The sequence below is a fragment of the Melopsittacus undulatus genome, chromosome 2, assembly GCF_012275295.1.
Source record: "Melopsittacus undulatus isolate bMelUnd1 chromosome 2, bMelUnd1.mat.Z, whole genome shotgun sequence".
NCBI lineage: Eukaryota > Metazoa > Chordata > Aves > Psittaciformes > Psittaculidae > Melopsittacus > Melopsittacus undulatus.
Window position 1 is genome coordinate 114,404,037 of NC_047528.1, and position 12,394 is coordinate 114,416,430.

A 12,394-nucleotide genomic window follows, 5' to 3' on the forward strand; every position below is an offset into this window, starting at 1 on the left:
TCTATGGATTCCCAGTCATTTTGACACGTGAACTATTTGGACCACAATGGCTGTACCTATTCTGATACATGAAACATATCCAGCAGCACTCTCTGACTTTGAGATCCACCAGTACTGAGTAAGCTATGTAAATTCAGTCTCCCAAATCAAGATGGGCTTTTCCCTGGCTGAAACTTATGTAACCCAAGAGTGGTTTTGGGGAGATCGCTAAGTTGCACAGTCAACGTCATACCAGTGTTCTAACAAGTTAAAAGTATAGAATAGCATATTCTAGTAACTGGGAATGCTCCTGTTTAATCCACTAATATAAATGTGGTCTGTGAGGCTTTTACATTTAATGTGTTGAAGCCTTTGCCAACAACACTGAGGTGGGAGCACCATCGGCTTAAGATGCAAAGCTGAAGGACTGTGCTATGAATGAGTGGTGGATGGATGCAAAGTGCTCAAGAAAAACTTCGGTGGAATAAACAGTAATTCTTGATGAGCAAGAACTGAGGAGTTTAGAAAAGCACTAGCCTGACTGCAAGGAAAGAAAGAAAGGGAGATGGAATTCTGAAACTCAGTGGTAAGAAAGGCAGCTTGGGGACTGGGGCAAAAGTGATGTGGAATAGGAAACATGCAGGCTAAAGCTAGTTTGGAGGAAGTTTAGATTGGATATAAGGAAGAAGTTCTTTACTGTGAGGCTGGTGAGGCACTGGAATGGGCTGCCCAGAGAAGTTGTGAATGCTCCATCCCTGCCAGTGTTCAAGGCCTGGTTGGACAGAGCCTTGGGTGATATGGTTTAGTTGTGAGGTGTCCCTGCCCATGGTAGGGGGTTGGAACTGGATGGTCCTTTCCAACCCTAACTATTCTATGATATAGAAAGAAAGCAGTGACTGGATGATGGGAAGCAGCGAAAGAATGAATCATCTTGGGTTTGAGCTTTACAGCATTGAGAGGAATACTTCAGTTCTGTTTGAAAAGTAGCCCTGACAAATGACTGAAATCACATAGTGAGATTAAAAGTCATACATAGCAAAGAGTCCTATCAGGAAGCAGTCCTCCCCAGGGCCTTCTCAGCCCCCCACTAATTCCCACATTTCCTCATTTTGAATCACCATATTGCAATCACCAGCAGACCTGTGTTGAATTGCCCATTAGCCCTTTAAGGCTTATTGCTCAGTTAGAAAGAAAACAAGAAATGACTGATCACAAGATATGTATTTTTGATCCCCATTGCCCAGTGGAGCTGTATGTCACATGCAGACAGCTTTCAAAGGTTGTCTAAATTAAAGTGCCAAAGACTTTGTGAATTGTTTTTCTTATGTTTATGAAAATGGTGATTATAAAAAACACTTTTCACAGTATTCCATTATTTTCCCTTTAGCACCTGAATGTCTCAGTACCATGAGTGATCACTCACCTTCACCTGACCTGCTGCAGGCTCATTCCAGAGAAAATAAAGGTTCCAGCAGCACAACAGGTAAATTTGACTTCCAGAATGTAGTTTGGAGGAGGTTAATACCTATTTTCTTATAACTTTTGAGAAAATATTTTCAGTAGAAACTTAAATCCACCTACCTTTATTTGGCATCCTTAATACATCTGAATGCAAGCCTGGCAGAAAGGAAGAGAGGTATAAAACTAATCACAGAGATTTTTCTCCTTCACCCTAGGAGACTGCAGTAACAACATGGGGGTGATGGATAGAATTGCAGACAAATCCAAGAAGTAATTTCTTTCTGTCAATGAAGAGTCTGTAACAGAACACTCCAGAACAGAGTTTGCTGTGATCAAATGGTCTTTGCCATTGAAATACCCCTGTTCAGTTTTGCTTTCCTTGCTATTTTATTGTTGTTCCCTCTGTTTATGCATCTGCTTGTGGTGACTTTGGATGATCACCACTGGAGAGATACTAGTTTGCTTTAATTGGTCCCAACCTTTGGCTCTCACATAATACCAAACACCAGCTGAACTTCAGCAGTGCATGCTTGCAAAATCTGTCTTTGCATCCCATAGTTAGGTTCCCTTCATCCTTCCTTTCCACTCTTTCTGGTACACTTTCTTAGGAGTGGGAGTGTTGCCTACTACTGGCAACAAGCTGTTGCCTTCACACTTCCCAGATTTCCTCTGTTATTTATGCATAATCTAGAGACCTTAGGGCATATGTACTCACCTGTACTTCCAGAGCCAGAGGGTAAGTGATGAAAGGAGAGCACCTTGGGAGGGGCAAGAAGAGAGGGGAGGTGTGTAGAGAGAGATGCCAAAACTACACTAACTTATCATGTCAAAGCATAAATGTTGCTCACCTTTAGCCAAAACAAGAAATGCTGGTGGTTTTTTCCCTAATGTCCATGCTTAGGCTTTTTTGTTGTAAGCTGTGGGCCATCAGCTGTGTAGATGGGAAGCTCTTCTCCACCACCTGCAGTTCTGTTGTCTGGAAATTAGAGGGGAATCTAGAGAAGATGCTGTTCTCAAGTAACATTTCTGCCTCCTCACAATGACTGACAAGACTTGGCATTCCAGCTAGACAGGGCCTTGGAGTCCAAACAGAAAAACAATTCTCTTCCATGTAAAATATTCAGCTGTTCATCTCCTGAGAAGACAGCCACCATACTGGTCTTGTGTTTTCTCTTCAGAGGTTATCAGACTTTACCATAAACTGAGTCTTAGTCTGTCAAGCAAAAGAAGTTGTATTTAGATCTAAGTTGCTCTGGTCATCCCTATGCTCAGATTCTGTGCATTATGGAGGAGAGCACAGTTCAAAATGATTAAAAGATAGCCAGGATCATTTTAACCCCAGAGTTAGACACATGCAAGTCATGTATGAATGAATCGGTGCATTCAAGATAATAAATCCTGCTCAGAGACAGTGCTTCCTACCTGGTTCTGCTGATGAAGCTGTACTGCTTTGGGCCCTGGACTGGAATTTGTGGTTATATGGACAGATCTGACTTGAGCAGCCTGTTTCTGTACAGCGGATGGCAGAGGCATTGCCTCTGGAATAGCAATGGCTTTGATTTTAATTTTAGTGCTTAAGGTTTTGTACTGACACTTCTGTTTTCCCATTTCCACAGGTATTTGTATCTTCATTGCAAATTCTTCCACTGGTTAGTTCTAATAAATACAGTACAACTTGGCTTATTAGTTACATTATTTACCTACTACTATTTGGGGTTTCTTGACCACTGTCCTTGTGCTGATCAAATGCTTTCATAGAAAATAAAGCTCTTATCTAAAGAAGAATTTCAGGACTATGCTTAATATGATGCTTAGTTGTTCACGCTATTGGAAATCTTTCCTGTCCAGGCCTAAACCAGGCTGCAAGATCACAAGAGACACCCTTACAACATAAAGTTCAGAGTCTGCTGGTGAATGTTGCAGGACAGCCAAGAACAGAGGAAGTTAAATTACCATCATCCCTTCAGGGGAGAAAACCAAAGTCCATACCAAATAAAAAGGTAAAATAACATATTTTTTCTTGATATTAATATCCTTTCAGTCATCTCTTTTGCATAAAATCTTTACTCTAGAGCAATACTGGAAGGTATTTTGAATTTATTTGCTTGTATCAGATAAAGTATGGCCAGCAGCACTGGGAAGGCCACACCTTGAATCCTGTATTTGGTTCTGGGCCCCTCACCACAAGAGAGACATTGAAGTACTAGAGCAGGTCCAGAGAAGTGCTTCAGACCCTTCACCAGCCGTGTTGCCCAAGCGTGATGAGGAACAGCTGAGGGACCTGGGGGGTTTAGGCTGGAGAAGAGGAGGCTCAGGAGGGACTTTATCAGTGAGTGTTGGTTTCTTCTCCCAAGGAACAAGCCATAGAACAAGAGGAAACAGCCTCAAACTGCACCAGGGGAGGTTTAGACTGGAGATAAGGAGCAATTCTTCCCCAAAAAGCTTGTCAAGCACTGAAATAGGCTGCCCAGGGCAGTGGTGGAATCACCATCTCTGAAAGTTCTCACAAGCCATGATAGATACTGCACTTCAGGACATAGTTTAGTGAGACTTGGCAGTGCAAAGGTAGTGGTCCTTACAGGTCCTAAATGATTCTATGTTATAAGTAAGCTTACTGGCAATTCTAAAAGTACCTTTCCTCTCAGCTGTTAGGCCAAACTCTGCACCAGGCATCCACATGAAAACTCCAGAAGAGCAGAACTTCTCCCATTTCCCCTGAGACATCTCAATGGCTTAATAGTCTGAAAACTCAAACCAGTATAAGTTCGCAGACAATACTCAAAGTGCCTCTTCAGTTCTTACTCAAATTAGAATGTCTTTCTGTAATTCATCAGGATGAGCAACCAGAGGTCAAATGTAGGCTAAGTAACTGTAAATCTACCTTGATGGCCATCAACTTTCTCTATTATTTAACACTGTAATTCTCTTTGCAAAGGTTGAAGATCCTGTCGCAGGAAAGGTCAACACATCTTCTCTTGCAACAGCAGGACAGCAGCTTAGTGGCTTCCACCTCATTCCATCCAGCGTGACACTTGGGGTACTACAGGAAGGCTGCACCTATGCAGCCACAGTGATCCTGAAGAATGTTGGTGTGAACTTCTCAAGGTTAGTTTGATTTTTTTAGTGCCTTGGATTTAACTGTCCAAATATGCATTGCTTGTTGTCAACCTTCTGATCTGATTAATGCGAGATAACAAATGCTATTCTTATATTTGGAATCATTTAATAATAACTGACTGGATAGAGGAAATAATGTTAGAAATACTTCAGCAGTAGTTGTGTATGTTATTAGGAAGATGGAAAGCAGTCCGGACCAGCAGGCCCTGGAACTTTATGTCCTGGCCCACACAGATTTACTCATTCTCACTGAAGTTCTCAGGTTCCAGAATCAAAGTCCTTCATGGAAACCAGTGTTATATTGGCTTTAGGAAATGGTACTGGATGCTGTAAGTCAATTGAAATTGGTACAGCTGTATTCAGGCAGACAGAGATCTTTTTAGTTGCACTGAGAAACAGCTCCAGTGATGGCAGAATACAAGGCAAATAAAGCATTGATTTGTGCACACATTTTCCTTATTCAGTACATGGCTCAAACCAGCACTGCAGTTGTGTTCCAGTGGGGTGAGAAGTGAGTCCATTTCTAGGCCTGCAGTCCAGCAGATTGTTTCTTGCTCTGCATGACAAATCACAGGAAATGATCATATTTACCCAGCTGCAGCTTAAAGAATATATAAATACAGTAAGAAAATGCTTATGATTGCTCTTCTGTCCTAGAATTCCCCTTTGGAGGTACTGCACACGTGTTCATTCCATCACTGTTGCACCAGCACAGCTCCAGTGGTTTTACTTTAGGCTTATGAGCCCTGTCCTCCCCCATGCATCCACCTGACAGAAAAGAGGGCAAAAGCTTTTTCTCACCGTCAGTTTGCTCAACTGGACTTGCCTTAGCTGTGCTATACATACCTTGCTTTTTGGCTGAAAAGAGAGCCTACAACAACAGGTTTCTTATGTCCTTACGGCTTCTGGGCTTCCACCTAAGGTCTGTCACGTCAAAATAGCCACATTTGAATTGTTATAATCCCAGCAGCTGGTTTCAGGAATTTCAGTACCTGGTGGGAGGCTTTCATTTCAGATGGCTCAAAAGCCCCAAAGCCAAAACCCAGTTTTCAAATTGCTGTGTTCCAAGACAGCTGTTCCCTCCCGCTTTCTGTTGTCAGCCTCTCACTCATCCTCATCCTCAGTTATCTCCTACAGGTTGAGAGATTCTGATTTTATTTAGCAGTTAACTGAAAGCTGCTATTTAGGCCAATCTTACCCATTTGTCTATTTTCTGAGACCAGTCCAGGTCATTCAGAAGCTGGTTCCTTTTAGCACGGGTGATAAATAGTCTTTGTTTTTTTCCTGCGACATTAGCATTGGTTAAGGACAGCAGTAAGGACAGTCAAGGAAAATACCACCATGATTCTGGTAAGTCCAGGCTAGCTTTTAAGGTTTTTAGTTGATGCTTTGACAGGGGAGCTAAGCTGCAAGCTCCTGAATGGCAATCCTGAGCTATGTCTGCCTCGTGCTGCAGCCAGAGCTTTACTATGACAAGGACAGTAGCTAACTATTGCTTTCCAAATTGTTCATATCATAGTCTAAACTTGTGACATCCTGATGAAAATTAGTCCAACTTCTTATAACAGTCCAGGCTCCAGAGAAAGCACAGGAATTCAGACAGCCAGTTTAGAAGTCTGCCAGAGCTTCCCATAAGATGGAGCCATATACTAGGAATGCCTCTTCTACTGCCTTTCCTTTAACAGCCTCTGGTGCAAGCACATGCTGGTAACTGTTCTTCAGGTGGAGGTGAAAACCAGAGGATAAAGTCCAGAGCCCTGCAAAAGTAGAGGTCATACCTGCTATAGTGACCTTTAGAGATCTTGACAGTGGAAGCTGTGTGCACAAAAGGGCTGCAGAGATGTGAAACCATCAGTGAGAAATGAAGAAGCAAAACTACTGCCTTAATGGGTACAGTGAAATTATTTACACACAATTTATACTGGTATCAGGTCATCTGCAATAGAATAATATAAAAGGACATTAAATAAAGATTGTGATTCTGGGTGTACAACACGCAGGTGTTTGCCAGGAAGGTGTAATGTGCACTTTAGTTTTCTTTGTGTATGCAGGCTGAGCATGCTGATGTTTCACATAAGGACCAGGCAGTGTAAAGAGGTCTCTGGCTGGAGTCTGACTTTAGCCCATTCATCTGTTCCTTCGGGTGTTTCTGTTTGAAACCTGAGCCTTGGGGAGAGGCCCAGAAATACTGCTGCTGCCCAAGACATACACTGGGACAGGAAGGATGAGCTAACACATTCTGCTGTTGGCTGCACAGGCAGAGGAAGAGCAGACTGGCTGCTTCCCAGCAATGCCTCCTGCCTGCCTGAAACAGCTGCTCCAAACTGATTCTCTTCTCTCTCTGACAGGTTTCGAGTGAAGCAGCCACCTCCACACACAGGACTGAGAGTGATGTACACACCAGGACCTGTAGGTTACACAAACAACCCTTGGCTTTTTATTACCTTCAGCCCATCTTGGGTTCCTCTCTCACCAACTGGCTGGGAATAAAGCTGTCAGGGAATACATTAGTTTAAAGTGATGCTGCTTTCCACTGTCTCTCTCCTGCCTTCAACCAAGCATTCCATGCACTCCTAGTCTCAGCCTGTGCCAGGATGCAAAGGGGTAAACATGTAAAGTTCAGTGGAAAGCAGCAGGTGAAACAATGAGATTCAAGAGAGCTTTTCTAGAAATGGGACACTCTACTACTGCCTGAGTTTTCCCATCATTTAGAATGAACATCTGCTCTGTCCTGCACCTAAGCTTCATCTCCTGTCCCAATACCTTCAAGAACTAAACTCTTCCCTCAACTATTTCTTCTGCTTGCAACTATTCTCCACCTCAAATCTTATTTAGCAAAGCACCATAGCATGCTAAATTGTCACATTTCTGCTTTTATTCAGTCTCTCTTCACCTGTGTCTGAATAAATACTGTGCTGGTCAGTATCCCCACAGTATCCAGGTCATACCAGGCAATGTTCTTGACAAAGCCTTTACAGAAACAATGACTTGTACAGGAAGGTAGTGCCAGAAAGAGTCCAGAGCCCTAGCCACAAATCAGTACTTCAAATCATAGCATGGTTTGGGTTGAAAGGAACATTAGAGCTCATTCAATTCCAACCCCCTGCCAAGGACAGGGACACCTTCCACTAGAGGAGGTTGCTCCAAGCCCTGTCCAACCTGCCCTTGAACACTGCCAGGGATGGGGCAGCCACACCTGTGCCAGCACCTCACCACTCTCACAGTAAAAAGAAATTCTTCTTTATATCCAACCTAAATCTCTCCCTCCTTTAGTTTAAAACCATTCCTTGTCTTATTGCAGCAAGCCCTCTCTTCTTGATTCTCAGCTGCCCCAATCCCCTTTTTCCTTATGCAACCTAAAAGTTAAGGGGAAAAAATACAAACCCCTGGCAGTTTTCTCCCAAGCTGCCATGTGAAGAAACATTGGTTTGTGCTGACCTTTCTAGTGAGACAGATACCGGGTGACTGGCAAGCACAATCCTGTGTGCTGGGCACTAAGTCTTTAATGTCATCAGAAAACAAGGATCAAGAAGCAGCTTCAAAGACTGCTGGAAGGGACTATGTATGAAACATGCACCTTACCTGTGAGTATCCCTCTGTCTCTGCTAGGTGGCTGCAGGCTTGCAGGTTGAACTGGAGATTGAGATTTTTGCCATGGTAACTGGAGGGGAAGATACTGGTGGCCTTGAAGAAATTGCCCACAATATTGAAATACTAACGGAAACAGAGACTCTTCTTCTGCCCGTGAGAGCAAATATCCTTTGTTGTCTTACCTTCCACACAAACACCTTGTAGCACCAACACTGAGGACCCTTCACCTGTCAGGAGCCTTAAGCATCATTCCCAGTGCAGGCTGCTGAGGTAGCAAGAAGCTTTACTGCCCTTTCAGAAACACAAAAATGGGTGTTCTCAAAAGCACAGCAAATGAATAGTTTAAGATTCTGACACCAAAAGTGGTTTACATCAGAGATACAGGGTTTTGGGAAGTGGGGAAGGAAGAACAGTAAACTCAGAAAGATGTGGCTTTTAAAAAAAGAAAGGAAAATAATAGGAAAACTTTCCCACCATCCCTGATTGAAACTCCACCCCCAGGTAAAAGCCACCCTTACCAAAGGACAGAGAACTTCAGGGTCCTCTGAGAATAATCAGAGAAACACCACTGAGTCTTTAATACGCTCTAGAAGTGACACTGAAACCCCCAGATTCACTTCATAGTGACCCCAGGAAATCTGTCATGCCTGTTATTGTCGAACTAAGCTAGACATGACTGGTGGCATAGCAGCAAAAGCAGCTCGTGCTCTCTTCCCACTTACCCAGTCGTCAGACACACAGTTGCAGACAAGCCGTGTGGATGTGGCACTTAAGGACATAGGTTAGTGGGACTTAGCAGTGTGAGGGTAGTGGTTGGACATTCCCCAGCATTTTGCCTGGTCTTTAATCTTCAAGCTGAAGGCAGTAGTGTAGATTCAAGTTGTTTCACAGCCTTATTTCCAGAGTTCATTCCAGCATCCACACATACTATGTTAGTTACAGAAATGGTTTGATCCTTAACATGTTATTCCACCTGTGCTGACCAATGACACTTACAAGTGTCGCCCACAAGGATACCCCCAGGGTGGGATGGCAGCAACAGTCCGGGCACTGCCTGCAAGCCGCGAGCCACAGCTCCGGATTACACTACCCTGGAAGCTTTCTAGTTAACAGAATTACTGGATGCAGAGGTACCAGTCACAAATAAAAGTACAGTTGTTTTACCTCCTCTTGGCTTCTGGTTCACATCGTCAAACCACCTCACACAACTGCCATCACACAGACATAACAACTTGAGACAAGGAAAGGAAGCACTGGATGACATTAACCAAAGGATGAGTGCAAGAGGTTTAGATTACTGCAGATGCTCAGCTCAGTGGAGGCACTCGCAGCAGAGCCTCCCCAGGCCTGTCCCAAACTCTTCACTTGGCTGTCTCCACATTAAACAAGTCACTGAGCCTCCTGGCAGCCAGAGGCTGGATTTTTTCAGTTCAGCTCTAATAAATCAGCCTCCCTTTATCGCTCTTCACATTTCAAAACCAAGTCTTACTGTTGACCCTTTGACACTGACAGCAAGTCTAATAGGAGACAGAAGTCTTGCAGATACAGAGGGCAACCTTAACATAAGAAGTTCAAGCACACACAACCCTCTGCACACATTGTCATGCAACACATTTCTGTAGCTTTTGAGAGTCAAAGTAGATGGAGAGCAGGTAGTGATAAACAGTAACTCTGTGGATGTTTCTTCTCTGCTCAAAAGGCCCCATTTGCCTCATATGTATAACACTGACATCTTCTTTTAAGTTCAGCATCTGTCAGGCTGCCACGTTATCCAACAAGTCAGTAAAGAAATCCCAGCTGTAGCTCATTTCCTCCAGAGTAAAAGCAACCACATCAGTCAGTTCTCAATAGAAACTTCAGAGACATGCACCTCTGACTGCTGCATCTGCTCTAGGACTGCCCAGAGTACAGCAAACAGCTCTTTCCCATTTAAATATCCTCTTACCTCTTCCGGTGTGGAATTTTACCTCTGGATTAACATGCAGTTATAGTCTAGAACAGCAAATGTAGGGCCTCATCATAGCTGCCATGGCCGAATCTCCCTTCTGTTCTGATAGTCTTTTTGCGACTTGACAGCTACTCTATGCTACCCAAGTAGCTGTACCAAATGCCTCTTGAACACTCATCTCCACAAAATCTCCTGAATTCAAAACCATATCTATCTCAAACATGTCAAGGGACTCTGGACTGGCTGGTTTAGTCTCACAAAACATGAAACCATGACACTCCAAACAAAAGTCTTGGATTTGGTTAAGCAGTCATGTTCAACCATCCACAACAGAAATACTTTAGTCATTGCAGAGGCACTGTGACAACTTCTTAAGTTGGTATCACCTTTTCCAGGTGGCTGTCAGCAGACCCAGTGATTCTCTCCATTGACATCTAGAAACTTCCCTGCAATATTCAGCTTGATCACAAATATACCACACCTCCTAGTAGAGACCAACAAGCAAAAATCCCTGAAGCATCATCTGACCCAACTTAGTCATACCTCATTTATGTTTTCTTAGGTATTTATATTTAAAACAGATCATAAAGATACTCAATATCAAATACTGCACAGGAAGCTGTCCACAAAAGCCTTCAGCATTCCCAAGTAGACTGCAAATCCTGAACTCAAGTGGCATGATATTTATGCCACTCAATTTGTGAAAGAAAAAGCAAACCCTTAATCTAGTTGAAGCCCACATGAGAACCCTTTCTCTTGTTGTTCCCTTCCAACAGCACAGGTCAGTTCTATTGAAGCCAGTCTGTAGCCATCATGGTACTCACACACCACTTGTGAATAATCTTATGGAAACATCCCAATGTAGACTTGGTCATTTATTTAATCAGATTAACATGGTTGGTTGGAAAGGACCTTAAAATCACCCAGTTCCAACCCCTGCCATGGGCAGGGATGCTTCACACTAGACCAAGTTGCTTAAGGCATTGTCCAACCTGGTCTTGGACACTGCCAGGGATGGAGCATTTACCAATTCTCTGGGCAACCTGTGCCATCATAGGCTTAACTTTCTGGGTGTTCACCTACTTTTAGTTGGCTGCAGCCACCAGATGTGGATTACGAGTACATAAAGTGACACTCAGCAGAGAGGGACTGACAGAAATGGATTATTCTTGTCATAGCTCACTTATTCTCAGCTCTGATAGTTTTCAGATGCTCTCTGCACATCTCTTTGTAGTGGAAGATTGAGCCACTTAAAGATGGCCTTTCCTCCCCCTCCTTTGTTCCCACTGACACAGTAGTGACTAAAAGAAACATCTCAGTCTCTTTGTGAGACACTATTTGTATATCCAAGTTCAGTTCTGCTTTCTATTAATTTCCAATGAGCTGCTTTCCTGTGCTTTTTCCAGCATGTGACACGAGAGATGGGGAATTTTCCTTGCTACATGCACACGACTCATTCCCTAAACACTTTACAGTGACCAAGAATCCCATGATCAGAGATTAAATAATAGCCTTCAGTGTTAAATATGAATGCCAGTTTTGGACTCTTCCATCCACAATGGTGAGACACAAATTCTAATTCAGGTTTGTAAATCCAGGGACCTGCACCTAAGAAAAGGCAAGCTGAGGTACCCAAGGATATCAGGATTCTAGAATACTAGTGAATTGCTGGCACAGGACAGATCTCTTCCATTTAAAGCATGTGCTGAGCTCCCACAGCAGCTGAGCGAGTCCTTTACTGGTGTTTTGCACTGCTTCACCAGACATGGCTATTTGTCTATCAGCCCTTTGAGTCAGATTTGACCTACAAACCAAGGATGAAAGCCAGCTCAGGAATGTGCTAAACCAGATATATACCCACCTGGCTCTGCTGATTTCTGCCCTGATGCTTTTCAGGTTTCTACAGACACAGCCACACTCACCTCCATCAGTCCCTTGGAGTGCATTCTGGGCACTGAGGCCACTGAGGCAGGGGCAGACTGGTCACAAGTAGTGGAAATCAGAGAACAAGCTCAAAGGGGAAGTCTGTGTCAGCACCAGGAGAGAAAACTAATGTCTACTACCTCAAAGACCTTTTCTTCCAAGGGTTCTCCCCAAATCCCAGTAACAGAACAAAGGTGAAGGAATTCCACCTCTTCCAACTTAGGTCAGAGGAGACACCTGTCATCATCATGAGATGACTCTGCATCCCAAGTGTCTCTTCTATACCACCATCTACATCCTTGTCATCAGTCCCTCAACTGATAATCTTTTTCTTCCCAGACCTCCCAGAGGATCAACCCACAGCAGCTCTTTACA

At 43.5% G+C, this 12,394-nt stretch overlaps 1 protein-coding gene across 1 annotated transcript in view; it reads left to right on the plus strand.

Moving 5' to 3' along the window:
- The window catches only part of SPAG17 (sperm associated antigen 17), an 83,115-nt gene extending 73,857 nt beyond the window's left edge, over positions 1-9,258 (plus strand). The window contains exons 40-45 of the mRNA XM_034059924.1: positions 1,367-1,462; positions 3,289-3,440; positions 4,376-4,545; positions 6,906-6,966; positions 8,167-8,311; positions 9,122-9,258. Of these exons, the coding sequence (XP_033915815.1) occupies positions 1,367-1,462; positions 3,289-3,440; positions 4,376-4,545; positions 6,906-6,966; positions 8,167-8,311; positions 9,122-9,258 (761 nt within the window). The remainder of the gene's footprint in view (positions 1-1,366; positions 1,463-3,288; positions 3,441-4,375; positions 4,546-6,905; positions 6,967-8,166; positions 8,312-9,121) is intronic.
- Positions 9,259-12,394: the final 3,136 nt, after the last annotated feature.